The 16,850-nt window shown below is 42.3% G+C and overlaps 1 protein-coding gene across 2 annotated transcripts in view; it reads left to right on the forward strand.

Annotated features, from left to right (window-relative positions):
* Positions 1 to 5,561: 5,561 nt before the first annotated feature.
* Positions 5,562 to 16,850, forward strand: part of RP2 (RP2 activator of ARL3 GTPase) — a 47,923-nt gene continuing 36,634 nt past the window's right edge. For both annotated transcript variants that reach the window (XM_059910538.1, XM_059910539.1), the window contains exon 1: positions 5,562 to 5,845. In XM_059910538.1, coding sequence (XP_059766521.1) covers positions 5,744 to 5,845 — 102 coding nt within the window. In that variant the 5' untranslated portion in view covers positions 5,562 to 5,743. The remainder of the gene's footprint in view (positions 5,846 to 16,850) is intronic.

Below are 16,850 nucleotides of genomic sequence, written 5' to 3' on the forward strand. Positions count from 1 at the left end.
CATTCCTTTTTCTTCACTGACTATATAAAGCCCCACTTCTCATATCTTCTTTGAATCAACTTGTTGACATTTTGGCTTCCTCACTAATGAATTAAATCAATAATCTGATACTGGCTCATTGTCAATTTGTCTAGGAATTATGTTTTTAATATTTTGAAAATTATACCTTGGTAGTACCCTTTTCAAGCAAAGGTTATCAACTAGGAGGCAGTAGGGTAAGTAACTACAAAATAGAATGTTGTCATTGTTAAAATTAAAAGTTGGACAAGAGATGTAGGAACTGAGTTTATTTCTGCCAGCAGGGTAGCATGATACGACAGGCTTGATAAGAACTTACACTGTCTCAACAGGAAGTGTAAGCATCAGTTTTCTAAACAGTTTGAGAAAAAGAAAAATTTGCAATCATACTAATTTAAAATTAAAATACCAGGCCAACGTATAAATTTCAAGGTTCTAACTTATCTTTCTAACTGGAAAGTTTTAAAAAAGAGTTTGACCAAATTTGCACTTCTGGTCATCTGAATGTCTGGTTACCTAGTTGTCTCTGTGGATTGTTAACCGGTCAGTAAATTTGCTTTAGAAATTTTGTTCTTTGCATATCTGACTCCAGTAGCTCATTTTTTTATTGGTTTTCATCAGCCTGCACCTATGGGTTTCTCCATTCCCGTTGAGGTTTTTCATAAATTGTGGCAGATCTGCAACATTGCCAGGAAAATATGGTCTTCCTAGTCCTTTGTCTGTATCATGTGCCGTCATGTATACATTCTGAAGCCAATTAGTATATGAAAAATATGTAGTATGTGTAAATTTAGATCCTGACTACCCAAGAAGTAATATCCCTAATACTTTTGGACAAATGGCTTATAGTACAGCAAACGGAATGGAAACTTTAGGGCCCTCCATTTGCATGGGTCCTGTATGTACCCCAAGAGGGGCCCTAGCAATTTTGTATTCATAATTTGTATTATTTTTCTTAGAAAGGGCCCAACCTAAATTGTATAAACTGCAAACCCTACAAATCCTGGGTTTCTCTCTTAGAGTGAACTTGCTGATTAGATGCTATTCTTAGCACCATGAGAATTAGTGAATGAATGAAAGAAGTGCTAAAGAGATGTTTTCCTCCCTAATTCGTGCAGCTGGGTGTTTGTGGTGGGGAGGTGAGGAGGTGGGAATTGTACAAAACCCAGCAAAGAAGCTCTCAGGGAAGATTTTATCTAGAATGAGCCCTGACTTTTTTTTACTTTTGTCAGGAACCGGGGAAGAGGGGGAAGGGCGAGTAGGAAAGAAATCCTACTCATAAAGGTCTCAGGGACTTTCAGGTCTGCTTAGGTGTTGGCCATCTATATGATATTAACCACTTCCTCATGTAAGATGTAGGAAATGTTATTAAATATCCTTTTACTAAAACTTTTGTCTTGTGGCATCAGTTTTCTTGCCCAAATCTTTCTTACTGACTATTTTGGAATTGTATACTATACAACTGTTGATGAGAAGCAATTTTGTGAGTTGGGATCTTCTCGATGTCAGATTGAGAGCTTATTTTTTTTAATCTACATGCATAGAGGAAACTAGGAAATAAAGTCTCTAACCTAGCTTGGGTGAAATGGGAAGTAGCTCTTTTATTAATAAAATCCCAAAGGTAAAAACAAATTTTATGAACTAGCACACTCTGATTAACTCTGAGGTTTTAGTTTTATCACAGTTTGTCCCTTTCCTGAAAAGTATTGAAATGAGTGTTTGGAAAATGGAAATTCCACTAGAAAAAGATTTTTTTAGTCTGGAAACTATTTTTTAAAGTAGTTTCCATTGGAACTGCTTTGCTGTAAAAGTTACTGGAATGACTTTTATTTTATGCTGCTAAAACCATTCACTTCTGAGACTCCTTTCTTGACTTTTCCACCCTCCCCATCCCCATTTGAGTTAAAAGTCTGTTTCCTCTGTTGTTCCTTTTCTGTACTAACTTCCAAATATTTTTTGCTTGGCTTACATTAAGAATTTTACCAACAACAGGGAACAAGATACCCTATGCTAAGAGCAGTCGGAAAAATATACAGTCTTTATAACCTGATTACACACAATTTTTATGCTTTTAAAAAATCATTAGAACTGGTTGATAAGAGGGTGAAAGAAAATCGGTAAGAACTACCTAAAAGTTAAAGTATGAGAAGAGATGTTGGTTCAAAAATCTATTAAAAGAAAAAAGTTATCTGCTTGTGCAATTTTTTTCAACCTCCCAATTCTCTTCTTCAGTACATATGTAATACTATTGACAGAACCGACTCCCGCTATGGTAGCCAGCCTCTGAGATGACACCCCAAAGATCTATGCCTTCCAGTATTCATGCATTTGTTTAGTTCCCTTCCTGAGGGAGTCAGGGCCAGCCCTGTGTGATTAATAGAATCTGGAGGAAGTGATGTGTGATTTCTGAAGTTACATCATAAGAGGCCTTGCAGCTTCTGCCTTGGTCTCATGGAACATTTATTCTTGGAGCCTTCAGTATGGTGTATGAAATATGACTAACTTAAGGCTACCTTGCTAGAGAGATCACATGGAGAGGCTCTGAGATTTCATGTAGAATGATTCAGCCATTTGAGTCATCCTGGCTGAGGCTTTGGATGCCGCATGAAACCAGAGCTGAGCTGTCCCCACTGAGCCCTGCTTAAATTGCAGATTCATGAGGAAGATAAATAATCATTGTTTTAAGCCATTAAGTTTGTTACGCAGAAACGGATCATGGAAACACTCCTCTCCTCCCTTCTCCTTCACTTGCAAAGTGTTTCCTTAGGTGAGTGCAGAGTGAACAAGCCTGTGTCAGGTCAACTCAAGAAAAGGGACTTTTCCAGCCGCTGTTGCTGGGGTACTTGGCTTATTCATGCTGTGAAGATATATGTTGTCAGGACTGTCTTCTGAGAGGTAACAATGTCACTTCTGTGGTCAAGAAACACAGGGGACCCAGACCATGTCTGGAGCCTGTGGCCAGGTGCAAACCCACAACCCAACTTTTTAATACAGATGAACATCTATCTGTTTGGCTGATCATGAAGGGCAGCTTTCTATAGAAAAGAAGTCACAAGAGTATAAGTAGGAGGAGGAATATAAACAGAAGGAGCGACCGATTTCTGTCTGGACTCTGCGGAGTTAGGGCTGCCAGCACATGTGCCCTTTCCAGGACCTGCTTCCCACTTGTGTTTGCAATATAGAACTCATCCTTGTGGCTGCAGCAATTAGACCAGGGGTGCACAGTTGACAGGTGGGTAACCATTCTATTGATTGGCCAGCAGTTTATCTGGTTCTCTCCCTTGAGAATCTGAACTAAGATATAAAGAAACTGTAGTATGCACTTGGACAGAAAGGCCATGAGGAATCAGGGTGGGATGACTGTCTCAGCCATGTGTATATGCCTTTGGTCAGGGGTGATGGTGGGATGCGATTTAACAGAAAGGGGATTTTATCGTCACTTTTGTTTAAGGGTCCCTGAAAAGATCACTGTTGGATATAGATTTTGTTTTAGGTTTAAGTCTCTCATTAATGAATACTTCAAAACTACGAGAGTTTTAGGGATTGTTTCTCTAAAATTAGTTTTGTTGTTTGTTCATTAAGAGGAACAACATCACTGTGGGACAGAGCTCCATAGGCATCAGAAGGCCTAAGCAGGTACTTCTTTACTTCTTTCTTTCAGATGAATCAGAAAGGAACAAATTTAGGAAGAGGGAGCACTGGACAGCACAGGCTCTGGATTTTTTTTTAATTTTTATTTATTTATTTATTTTATTTATTTATGACTGTGTTGGGTCTTCGTTTCTGTACGAGGGCTTTCTCCAGTTGCGGCAAGCGGGGGCCACTCTTCATCGCGGTGCGCGGGCCTCTCATCATCGCAGCCTCTCTTGTTGCGGAGCACAGGCTCCAGTCGTGCAGGCTCAGCAGTTGTGGCTCACGGGCCTAGTCGCTCCGCGGCATGTGGGATCTTCCCAGACCAGGGCTCGAACCCGTGTCCCCTGCATTGGCAGGCAGATTCTCAACCACTGTGCCACCAGGGAAGCCTCAGGCTCTGGATTTTTTTATAGAACCTGTCTAACCACTCTCATTGTGACCACAAGTTAGTCCCTTCACTGCTGTGGACCTCTGTTTCCTCCACTGTACTACGCAGCAATGGATCACAATTTTAACCTTCTATGAATATAAAACATCTAAGGGTCTTATCCAAAACATCCTCACATAGACTTTTCATCTCACTCTGAGGAAGAAAAAGTGTGCACCCGGTGAAGACTCTGTTGCTTAAGATCTGGAACTTCAATTTACAGTCATTTCTAATACTTGAGCACATGCACTTTTCTTCCTGATTGTGCAATAAAAGGCAGGAAGTGAAAAAGGGAACACTCTTAATGCTCGAGTTAAGTCAGAGGCTCATTTAGGACATACACTAGATGTGAATAAGTGTGGGAAGCAGAAAGATAACCAAATTTGAGCCTAAACTAATCTGCATTTGATGTCCGACCAAATGCCAAAATGCTGTGCTCAGAGAATTAAACCAACAACTTACCTTTTCTATTACACAAGCAATACATGTGTATTGTAGTAACATTCAACCCAAGTATAGCAAATGCTAATATTTAGTATATATTTTTTAAAATATCTTCAGACAAACCCTATACCATTTGCTGAGAACAGATCTGATAGTTTATATGGCAACGCTTGTGTCGTCCACCAGGCTATAAACTCCTGAGGAGAACCCCTTTACCATTACTCTTCCCCCCACCCCACCACCTCCGCCCCACTTTAGTCACTTTCTTTGGGAAAGAATAGGGAAAAGTTGTAAATGTTTCCTTCACTAGTGTGCAAGCATTCATTCGACAAATGTTTTATTGAGCAACTAGTGTGGAGTTGAGCAAGGCTTGGGGGATTAAATAAAAGAAAAACACAGGGCTTTTGGTCTCAAGAAATTCACAGTTCCAATAAGGAGACGATACAAAAATAATTATTTTTCTAAGTTCTTCTTCAATTTTAGAGTCATTCGTGGAAATTCTAAGAAAGCACATAAGAGAGGGCAAGGAGGATCGGGAAGGTCTTTGGGGAAATTTCCCGAGGAGGTGACACTGGCCAGACGTCGGGCAAGGAGGGTCGGGGAATGGGTGACGAAGAGTGAGGCATGCGAATTTCATGGCCCGTCCTGCGTCAGCAGGAATTCTTGTTCCCTCACCAATTGCACCACAAAACTGAAGTCTAATGTTCAACTACGGAGCCCTCCCGCGTCTAGAACCTGGAAACTGAGAACCTAAGGCCAGAAGACCTGGCTGCCGAGGCTGCACTCCCGGCAGCGGGACAACCTCTCCGAGTCCTAGGAGGGGCGGGGCAGGGTTGGGGGCGGGGTCGGCTGTGAGTGCATCTGGGCCGACCGGGCCCGCCCCTGGGGGCTGGCGCAGGAGCCGGGCGCGGAATGGCTGTGTGCGTAAGTCGGCCTCTCTTCATAGGCCGCACAGGGCTGCTCGCGGGACTTGGATTGGCTCCCCGGGCGCTGAGCGGTCATTGGTTGCGGTGGGTCGTCAAGGCGATTGAGAGGAAAAAGAGAAGGGGTTTGGGGCCTGGCCGGAGAACCGAGGCTGAGGGCGGTTGGGCGGTTCCGTGGGGCGGTGTCCGGAGAGCTGCGGGGCCCGGGCCCCAGGGGTTCACGCCACAACTCCAGAAGGTGTCTGAGCCAGCGCGCCGGCGAGGGGTAGCGGCTAGTGGGACCCCGCGGGCCGGGACCATGGGCTGCTTCTTCTCCAAGAGGCGGAAGGCTGAGAAGGAGTCGCAGCCGGAGGGCGAGGAGGAGCGGCCGAAGCAGTACAGCTGGGACCAGCGCGAGAAGGTAACCAAAGTCCCGTAGCGGCTGGTCTCAGCCTTCCCGAGCCGCTCGGCAAGGGTCCCCAGCGGCCGGGCAGCGCTCAGGGGGCGGACCCAGCAGCTGCCGCTCTTGCGCGCTCGCTCTCTCCCGCGAGTAGTTGAAGTCGGAGTGAATGACTTTTGGGGGAGCCGTGAAATTCAGCGTCAGAGAGGGCTCCACGGAGGGCGATGCAGCGCTGGAAGGGGCCCTAGAGCTCATTGTCCAGGCAGATGGACCCTTCGGGCTTGCCCTCCTCTGTGCATCTTGCCCTCCGGTCCAAGGATGGACTCCAGGGAAGGAAGGAGAACCCGGAATGCCCCGAATCTCACATCTCGTTTCACTCGCAGCGCCGAGCGGGGTTTTGTCCAGTCCTCGAGTTACACATGGGACTGATCTCACCTCTTTCGCGGCTTGTGTTCTTTCTGTGGTTGTTTTCTCTTTTGTCTGCCTTAGCCAGTAAATCTCTTTGGTGCCTCCTGATATATTCCACTGCTGAATTTTCTCAATGACGAAGTGGACCGTTTGACATACAGCTTTGTATGACCTCCTCTTCCACTTACCCGAAAGGAATAATGAAAATGGAATCAGCCTTGGAATGTGTGTTAAGACCGTAAGGTGAAAATAACCAGCATAAGCCAGGCAATATTTTACTGTTGCTTTCATGAATGAAAATGCCCTTATTTTTGCTTTTCTATGTAGCCAGAAACGAAAAAGCTTTGAACACGTCCACTAGTCTTACACAAAGCGCACTTAGTCATAAATTTCATAATGCTTCCTCTTTCTACATAGTTCTCCATTTGTGTTTAATAAAATACTTTGATAGATCCATCAATTATTTTTCTCATCCAAACGAAAAGAAAGACTTTTAAATGAGTGTTATGAACAGTTAACTCCTTGCTTAATAAACATACCTGTATCCATGACTACTTTATAGTAAATGTCTTACTAATGTTTTGATTTCATAGACCATCCCACATGATTTCCAGTCCCCAGCAGAATGTATTCACATAAACGCGGATCTCCAAGTGTCAGATTTTAAAAATTGGACGCTTTTTACAGACTTCTCAGCCCCATCTTTCTGCCCCTGTTTCACAGGGTTGCATGGTCTGTTTATTAATTCTCTTTTATCCATACTTGATAGCAGCATTTTATAATGTAAGAGTGGAAAATACTATATTTTCTGTCTGAAAACAACCCCTTTAAAAAATCTTCTGGACTATTAGAGAAAGAATTACCAGCTTACATTTTGAGACAGTGGAGATACCACATTTCCCAACATTGCTTTTTCTTTTGGGAATTTTTTCTTTTTCTTCTGGAATTACTAAGAATTCACTCTAGGGTACCTCTAATTTATGATAGCCTGCTAAATTTTATGTGATTTTAAAGATTTTTTTCTAGCTCCTTACCTCTCATGAGGTCAGTATGGGTAGTGTGCAAATGTTCTGTATTAGTCCAGTGATACTTTTACTGAGTTTAGCATGGTCTTGCTTGCTCCTAGAAGATTTTAATTGTACCTTAAAAGGAATGGGATGCAAATGCAGCCCAGAGAACATAAATGAGATACGTTGGATGTATATTAACAGAATGGTTTGTATTAAAAGTTTAGGTCTCTATAATGTGATCATGGACTATAACATAAACAATTTTAAAGTTATATCAGACAATTACCATTCAACTTGTAAGACTTAGCTGTAAAAAGAAAGTGCAAAAAAAAAAAGTGCACTGCCTGAAAAGTTTCCTTGCAACTTGGAAAAGTGGTGTTTAGATTTTTCCTTAGGTTGTGTAATCAGAGTATCTTTATTGAGAGGCACCCTCTGGGTTTTGGGTTTTGACTTGTGTAATTGGGTCAGTCTTAGGGGACCGAAGCTAGAAGAAATTGTCTCAATTAGAAAGAATGTTTGGGGACTCAGTGTTGTCATGACAACTGGTATACTGTAATCAACAGCGTAAGAAGCTCATTTTCTATTGCTGACTTGGAAAAAAAAAGTTTATTGTACAATTACTACATTGACATGATGAGAAATATTTTTGGATTGTAAGATCTGTGTTTAAATCATTTGGAAGGAAATGCTTTTATCCTTGTTATCTGTATGCTGCCTCCCATAGCTAGGCAAATTATTCAATATATATGTTCTCAAACACCAAGGGAAACTCAAAATTATAAGAATTATTTTCCCTGCCCTTGAAGAGCTGACTGGCTTTTTTGAGTTAAAACAGGAAATATTTAAGTATCAAGGGAAGATGAGTAGTACAGAAAAGTAGCTTTCATTTTCTAGTTATTCATACCAATACTCTTTCTAGACAATAGAAATGATGGCATAGGTATGAAAATTGTGATTTTGAGTATGGACAACACATCTTGTGTCCATTCAGGTTCCTCAGTTATAAAATCAAACCTGGTAAAAATTTCTCTACTGTTTAATAAGGTAAAGGCCTGTCCTGAGAAAGAGGGTTAGATAGTACTGGTCACCTCTGAGGATAGAACTTGGGCCAGAGATTGGGCAGGACAGAACCAGTCTTAGTATAAGGCAGATCATAATTCCCAGAGTTGTTCTTCAGTGGAAAGGGTGGCTTTGTGAAGAACTGATCTCCATGTTGGTCAAAACATTCAGGCACAGGTTGGATGGAGACCTACTAGAAAGAAGTGTCTGCATTGAGTAGGGGGCTAGATGCTGTTTTTAGCCTTTTAAGTACGTGAGGTATTCTAGTTATCCATTGTTGCATACCAAACCACCCCAAAACTTAATGGCATAGAATAATGGCAAGTACTTATTTTGTTCACAACTCTGCAATTTGTGTAGGGCTTAGCCGGGTTGGCTCTTTGCTTTATCTGGCATCAGCTGCAGCAGCTTGACTGGGGGTTGGAGGATCTGCTTTCAATATGACTTAATCACAGAGCTGGCTGGCAAGTTGATGCTGGCTTTTGGCTGGAAGCTCAGCTGGGGCTAAGGGCCAGAGGCCTCTTCCTGTAGCCTGGGCTTCCCCACGGCGTGATGGCTAGGTTCCCAGGGCAAGTGTCCTAAGAGAGACTGGCAGAAGCTGCATGGCTTTTTCTAACTAGGCTCTTAAGTGATGTAGCATTACTTCTGCTATGTTTTGTTGGTTGAGGCAATCACAGATGTCCACCTGCGTCCAAGGGGAGGGGACCTCTTGATGGGAGAAGTGTCAAACTTGTCGACATGTTTTAAATCCTTTACATAAAGTTTTTGCTGCTTAAAGGAAGTAACTAGTTCTTTGTTTATTCATTTTAAAATAGCTTTATTAAGATAAATTCATATGCCATACAGTTTACTAATTTAAAGTGTACAATTCAATAGTTTCAGCAAGTCCACAGGGCTATGTTACTATCACTATGATCTAATTTTAGAACATTTTTGTCCCTCACAGAAGAAACCCAGGTCCATAAGTAGTTACTCCTCACTCCTCCTAGCCCCTAGAAACTACAGTTTTACTTTCTATCTCTATAGATTTGCTTATTTAGGACATTTGTCAGTGGAATCATACAATATGTGGTCTTTTGTTACTTTCACTTAGCATGTTTTTGAGATTCATCCATATTATAGCATATATCAGTAGTTTATTCCTTTTTATTGCTGAATGACATTAACAGAGTAGATATTTTATTTCATTTTATTTATAAATCAATTTTATTTATTTTACTGTCCGTTTTGTTTATCCATTCATTAGTTGATGGACATTCGGCTTTTCATTGTTTCCACTTTTTGGCCATTACAAATAATGCTGCTATGAATATTTGTGTACAAGCTTTTTTTTTTTTTTTTTTAAACATTTTTATTGAAGTATAATTGCCTTACAATGGTGTGTTAGTTTCTGCTTTATAACAAAGTGAATCAGTTATACATATACAATATGTTCCCATTTCTCTTCCCTCTTGCATCTCCCTCCCTCCCACCCTCCCCATCCCACCCCTCTAGGTGGTCACAAAGCACCGAGCTGATCTCCCTGTGCTATGCGGCTGCTTCCCACTAGCTATCTATTTTACATTTGGTAGTGTATATATGTCCATGACACTCTCTTACCCTGTCACATCTCACCCCACCCCCTCCCCATATCCTCAAGTCCATTCTCTAGTAGGTCTGTGTCTTTATTCCCGTCTTGCCACTAGGTTCTTCATGGCCTTTTTTTTTTTTTTCCTTAGATTCCGTATATATGTGTTAGCATACTGTATTTGTTTTTCTCTTTCTGACTTACTTCACTCTGTATGACAGACTCTAACTCCATCCACCTCATTACAAATACCTCCATTTCATTTCTTTTTATGGCTGAGTAATATTCCATTGTATATATGTGCCACATCTTCTTTATCCATTCATCTGTCGATGGACACTTAGGTTGCTTCCATGTCCTGGCTATTGTAAATAGAGCTGCAATGAACATTTTGGTACATGGCTCTTTTTGACCTATGGTTTTCTCAGGGTATATGCCCAGTAGTGGGATTGCTGGGTCGTATGGTAGTTCTATTTGTAGTTTTTAAAGGAACCTCCATACTGTTCTCCATAGTGGCTGTATCAATTTACATTCCCACCAACAGTGCAAGAGTGTTCCCTTTCCTCCACACCCTCTCCAGCATTTATTGTTTCTAGATTTTTTGATGATGGCCATTCTGACCAGTGTGAGATGATACCTCATTGTAGTTTTGATTTGCATTTCTCTAATGATTAATGATGTTGAGCATTCTTTCATGTGTCTGTAGGCCATCTGTATATCTTCTTTGGAGAAATGTCTATTTAAGTCTTCTGCCCATTTTTGGATTGGGTTGTTCGTTTTTTTGTTATTGAGCTGCATGAGCTGCTTGTAAATCTTGGAGATTAATCCTTTGTCAGTTGCTTCATTTGCAAATATTTTCTCCCATTCTGATGGTTGTCTTTTGGTCTTGTTTATGGTTTCCTTTGCTGTGCAAAAGCTTTTAAGTTTCATTAGGTCCCATTTGTTTATTTGTGTTCTTATTTCCATTTCTCTGGGAGCTGGGTCAAAAAGAATCTTGCTGTGATGTATGTCATAGAGTGTTCTGCCTATGTTTTCCTCTAAGAGTTTGATAGTGTCTGCCCTTACACTTAGGTCTTTAATCCATTTTGAGTTTATTTTTGTGCATGGTGTCAGGGAGTGTTCTAATTTCATACTTTTACATGTAGCTGTCCAATTTTCCCAGCACCACTTATTGAAGAGGCTGTCTTTTCTCCACTGTATATGCTTGCCTCCTTTATCAAAGATAAGGTGACCATATGTGTGTGGGTTTATCTCTGGGCTTTCTATCCTGTTCCATTGATCTATATTTCTGTTTTTGTGCCAGTACCAAACTGTCTTGATTACTGAAGCTTTGTAATATAGTCTGAAGTCAGGGAGCCTGATTCCCCCAGCTCCATTTTTCGTTCTCAAGATTGCTTTGGCTATTCGGGGTCTTTTGTGTTTCCATACAAATTGTGAAATTTTTTGTTCTAGTTCTGTGAAAAATGGCAGTGGTAGTTTGATAGGGATTGCATTGAATCTGTAGATTGCTTTGGGTAGTAGAGTCATTTTCACAATGTTGATTCTTCCAATCCAGGAACATGGTATATCTCTCCATCTATTTGTATCATCTTTAATTTCTTTCATCAGTGTCTTATAATTTTCTGCATACAGGTCTTGTGTCTCCTTAGGTAGGTTTATTCCTAGATATTTTATTCTTTTTGTTACAATGGTAAACGGGAGTGTTTTCTTAATTTCACTTTCAGATTTTTCGTCATTAGTGTATAGAAATGCAAGAGATTTCTGTGCATTAATTTTGTATCCTGCTACTTTACCAAATTCATTGATTAGCTCTAGGAGTTTTCTGGTAGCATCTTTAGGATTCTCTATGTATAGTATCATGTCATCTGCAAATAGTGACAGCTTTACTTCTTCTTTTCCGATTTGGATTCCTTTTATTTCTTTGTCTTCTCTGATTGCTGTGGCTAACACTTCCAAAACTATGTTGAATAATAGTTGTGAGAGTGGGCAACCTTGTCTTGTTCCTGATCTTAGTGGAAATGGTTTCAGTTTTTCACCATTGAGGACGATGTTGGCTGTGGGTTTGTCATATATGGCCTTTATTATGTTGAGGAAAGTTCCCTCTATGCCTACTTTCTGCAGGGCTTTTATCGTAAATGGGTGTTGAATTTTGTCGAAAGCTTTCTTTACATCTATTGAGATGATCATATGGTTTTTCTCCTTCAATTTGTTAATATGGTGTATCACATTGATTGATTTGCGTATATTGAAGAATCCTTGCATTCCTGGGATAAATCCCACTTGATCATGGTGTATGATCCTTTTAATGTGCTGTTGGATTCTGTTTGCTAGTAGTTTGTTGAGGATTTTTGCATCTATGTTCATCAGTGATATTGGCCTGTGGTTTTCTTTCTTTGTGACATCTTTGTCTGGTTTTGGTATCAGGGTGATGGTGGCCTTGTAGAATGAGTTTGGGAGTGTTCCTCCTTCTGCAATATTTTGGAAGAGTTTGAGAAGGATAGGTGTTAGCTCTTCTCTAAATGTTTGATAGAATTCACCTGTGAAGCCATCTGGTCCTGGGCTTTTGTTTGTTGGAAGGTTTTTAATCACAGTTTCAATTTCAGTGCTTGTGATTGGTCTGTTCATATTTTCTATTTCTTCCTGGTTCAGTCTCGGCAGGTTGTGCATTTCTAAGAATCTGTCCATTTCTTCCAGGTTGTCCATTTTATTGGCATAGAGTTGCTTGTAGTAATCTCTCATGATCGTTTGTATTTCTGCAGTGTCAGTGGTTACTTCTCCTTTTTCATTTCTAATTCTATTGATCTGAGTCTTCTCCCTTTTTCTCTTGATGAGTCTGGCTAATGGTTTATCAATTTTGTTTATCTTCTCAAAGAACCAGCTTTTAGTTTTATTGATTTTTGCTATTGTTTCCTTCATTTCTTTTTCATTTATTTCTGACCTGATCTTTATAATTTCTTTCCTTCTGCTGGCTTTGGGGTTTTTTTGTTCTTCTTTCTCTAATTGCTTCAGGTGCAAGGTTAGGTTGTTTATTCGAGATGTTTCCTGTTTCTTGAGGTAGGCTTGTATTGCTATAAACTTCCCTCTTAGCACTGCTTTTGCTGTGTCCCATAGGTTTTGGGTCGTCGTATCTCCATTGTCATTTGTTTCTAGGTATTTTTTGATTTCCCCTTTGATTTCTTCAGTGATCACTTCGTTATTAAGTAGTGTATTGTGTAGCCTCCATGTGTTTGTATTTTTTACAGATCTTTTCCTGTAATTGATATCTAGTCTCATAGCGTTGTGGTCAGAAAAGATACTTGATACGATTTCAATTTTCTTAAATTTACCAAGGCTTGATTTGTGACCCAAGATATGATCTATCCTGGAGAATGTTCCATGAGCACTTGAGAAAAATGTGTATTCTGTTGTTTTTGGGTGGAATGTCCTATAAATATCAATTAAGTCCATCTTGTTTAATGTATCATTTAAAGCTTGTGTTTCCTTATTTATTTTCATTTTGGATGATCTGTCCATTGGTGAAAGTGGGGTGTTAAAGTCCCCTACTATGAATGTGTTGCTGTCGATTTCCCCTTTTATGGCTGTTAGTATTTGCCTTATGTATTGAGGTGCTCCTATGTTGGGTGCATAAATATTTACAATTGTTATACCTTCTTCTTGGATCGATCCCTTGATCATTATATAGTGTCCTTCTTTGTCTCTTGTAATAGTCTTTATTTTAAAGTCTATTTTGTCTGATATGAGAATTGCTACTCCAGCTTTCTTTTGATTTCCATTTGCATGGAATATCTTTTTCCATCCCCTCACTTTCAGTCTGTATGTGTCTCTAGGTCTGAAGTGGGTCTCTTGTAGACAGCATATATATGGGTCTTGTTTTTGTATCCATTCAGCCAGCCTGTGTCTTTTGGTGGGAGCATTTAATCCATTTACATTTAAGGTAATTATCAATATGTATGTTCCTATTCCCATTTTCTTAAATGTTTTGGGTTTGTTATTGTAGGTGTTTTCCTTCTCTTGTGTTTCTTGCCTAGAGAAGTTCCTTTAGCATTTGTTGTAAAGCTGGTTTGGTGTTGCTGAACTCTCTCAGCTTTTGCTTGTCTGTAAAGGTTTTAATTTCTCCATCACATCTGAATGAGATCCTTGCTGGGTAGAGTAATCTTGGTTGTAGGTTTTTCTCCTTCATCACTTTAAGTATATCCTGCCACTCCCTTCTGGCTTGCAGAGTTTCTGCTGAAAGATCAGATGTTAACCTTATGGGGATTCCCTTGTGTGTTATTTGTTTTTTTTCCCTTGCTGCCTTTAATATGTTTTCCTTATATTTAATTTTTGACAGTTTGATTAATATGTGTCTTGGCGTGTTTCTCCTTGGGTTTATCCTGTATGGGACTCTCTGTGCTTCCAGGACTTGATTAACTATTTCCTTTCCCATATTAGGGAAGTTTTCAACTATAATCTCTTCAAATATTTTCTCAGTCCCTTTCTTTTTCTCTTCTTCTTCTGGGACCCCTATAATTCGAATGTTGGTGCGTTTAATGTTGTCCCAGAGGTCTCTGAGACTGTCCTCAGTTCTTTTCATTCTTTTTTCTTTATCCTGCTCTGCAGTAATTATTTCCACCATTTTATCTTCCAGGTCACTTATCCTTTCTTCTGCCTCAGTTATTCTGCTATTGATCCCATCTAGAGTATTTTTAATTTCATTTATTGTGTTTTTCATCATTGCTTGGTTCCTCTTTAGTTCTTCTATGTCCTTGTTAAATGTTTCTTGCATTTTGTCTATTCTATTTCCAAGATTTTGGATCATCCTTACTATCATTATTCTGAATTCTTTTTCAGGTAGACTACCTATTTCCTCTTCATTTGTTAAGTCTAGTGTGTTTTGACCCTGCTCCTTCATCTGCTGTGTGTTTTTCTGTCATCTCATTTTGCTTATCTTACTGTGTTTGGGGTCTCCTTATCACAGGTTGTAGGTTCGTAGTTCCCGTTGTTTTTGGTATCTGTCCCCAGTGGCTAAGGTTGGTTCAGTGGGTTGTGTAGGCTTCCTGGTGGAGGGAACTAGTGCCTGAGCTCTGGTGGATGAGGCTGGATCTTGTCTTTCTGGTGGGCACGTCCACGTCTGGTGGTGTATTTTGGGGTGTCTGTGGCCTTATTATGATTTTAGGCAGCCTCTCTGCTAATGGATGGGGCTGTGTTCCTGTCTTGCTAGTTGTTTGGCATAGGGTGTTCAGCCCTGTAGCTTGCTGGTCATTGAGTGATGCTGGGTCTTGATGTTGAGATGGAGATCTCTGAGAGATTTTTGCCGTTTGGTATTACGTGGAGCTGGGAGGTCTCTTGTGGACCATTGTCCTGAAGTTGGCTCTCCCACCTCCGAGGTACGGCCCTGATGCCTGGCTGAAGCACCAAGAGACTTTCGTCCACACGGCTCAGAGTAAAAGGGAGAAAAAATAGAAAGAAAGAAAGAAAGAAAGAAAGAAAGAAAGAAAGAGGCTATAATATAGTGAAGTAAAATAAAGCTATTATAAAGCAAAGCTATACAGACAAAATCTCCCCCAGAAGCATATACATATATACTCACAAAAAAAAGGAAAAGGGGAAAAATTAATATATCCTGCTCCCAAAGTCCACCTCCTGAATTTGGGATGATTCGTTGTCTATTCAGGTATTCAACAGATGCAGGCACATCAAGTTGTTTGTGGAGTTTTAATCCGCTGCTTCTGAGGCTGCTGGGAGAGATATCCCCTCCTCGTCTCTGTTCGCACAGCTCCTGGGGATCAGCTTTGGATTTGGACCCGCCTCTGCGTGTAGGTCGCCTGAGGGCGTCTGTTCCCCGCCCAGACAGGACGGGGTTAAAGGAGCAGCTGCTTCGGGGACTCTGGCTCACCCAGGCCGCGGGGAGGGAGGGGTACAGAGGAGGCGGGGCGAGCCTGTGGCGTCAGAGGCCGGCGTGACGTTGCACCAGCCTGAGGTGCGCAGTGCGTTCTCCCGGGGAAGTTGTCCCCGGATCACGGGACGCTGGCAGTGGCGGGCTGCACGGGCTCCCGGGAGGGGCGGTGTGGAGAGTGACCTGTGCTCGCACACAGGCTTTTTGGAGGCGGCAGCAGCAGCCCCAGCGTCTCACGCCCGTCTCTGGGGTCCGCGCTGATCGCCGCGGCTCGCACCCATCTCTGGAGTTCGTTTAGGCGGCGCTCTGAATCCCCTCTCCTTGCGCGCCGCGACACAAAGAGGCAAGAAAAAGTCTCTTGCCTCTTCGGCAGCTGCAGACCTTTTCCCGGTCTCCCTCCCAGCCAGCTGTGGTGCGCCAACCCCTTCAGGCTGTGTTCACGCTGCCAGCCCCAGTCCTCTCCCTGCGATCCGACCGAAGCCGAGCCTCCGCTCCCAGCCCCGCCCGCCCCGGCGGGGGAGCAGACAAGCCTCTCGGGCTGGTGAGCGCTGCTCGGCGCCGAGCCTCTGTGCGGGAATCTCTCCGTTTTTCCCTCTGCGCCCCTGTTGCTGTGGGATCTGCGCTGTTAGCCGCGGCTCGCGCCCGTCTCTGAAGTTCGTTTAGGCGGCGCTCTGAATCCCCTCTCCTCGCGCACCAGGAAACAGGGAAGAAAAAGTCTCTTGCCTCTTCGGCAGCTGCAGACTTTTTCCCGGACTCCCTCCCGGCTAGCTGTGGTGCACTAACCCCTTCAGGCTGTGTTCACGCCGCCAACCCCAGTCCTCTCCCTGCGATCCGACCGAAGCCCGAGCCTCAGCTCCCAGCCCCGCCCGACCCGGCGGCTGAGCAGACAAGCCTCTCGGGCTGGTGAGTGCTGGTCAGCGCCGAGCCTCCGTGCGGGAAGTGCGGGAATCTCTCCGCTTTGCCCTCCGCACCTCTGTGGCTGCGCTCTCCTCCGTGGCTCCAAAGCTTCCCCCCTCTGCCACCCGCAGTCTCTGCCCACGAAGGGGCTCCTAGTGCGTGGACACCTTTCCTCCTTCACAGCTCCCTCCCACTGGTGCAGGTGCCGTC

This window comes from Balaenoptera ricei, chromosome X, assembly GCF_028023285.1.
Source record: "Balaenoptera ricei isolate mBalRic1 chromosome X, mBalRic1.hap2, whole genome shotgun sequence".
NCBI classification, from domain to species: Eukaryota; Metazoa; Chordata; class Mammalia; order Artiodactyla; family Balaenopteridae; genus Balaenoptera; species Balaenoptera ricei.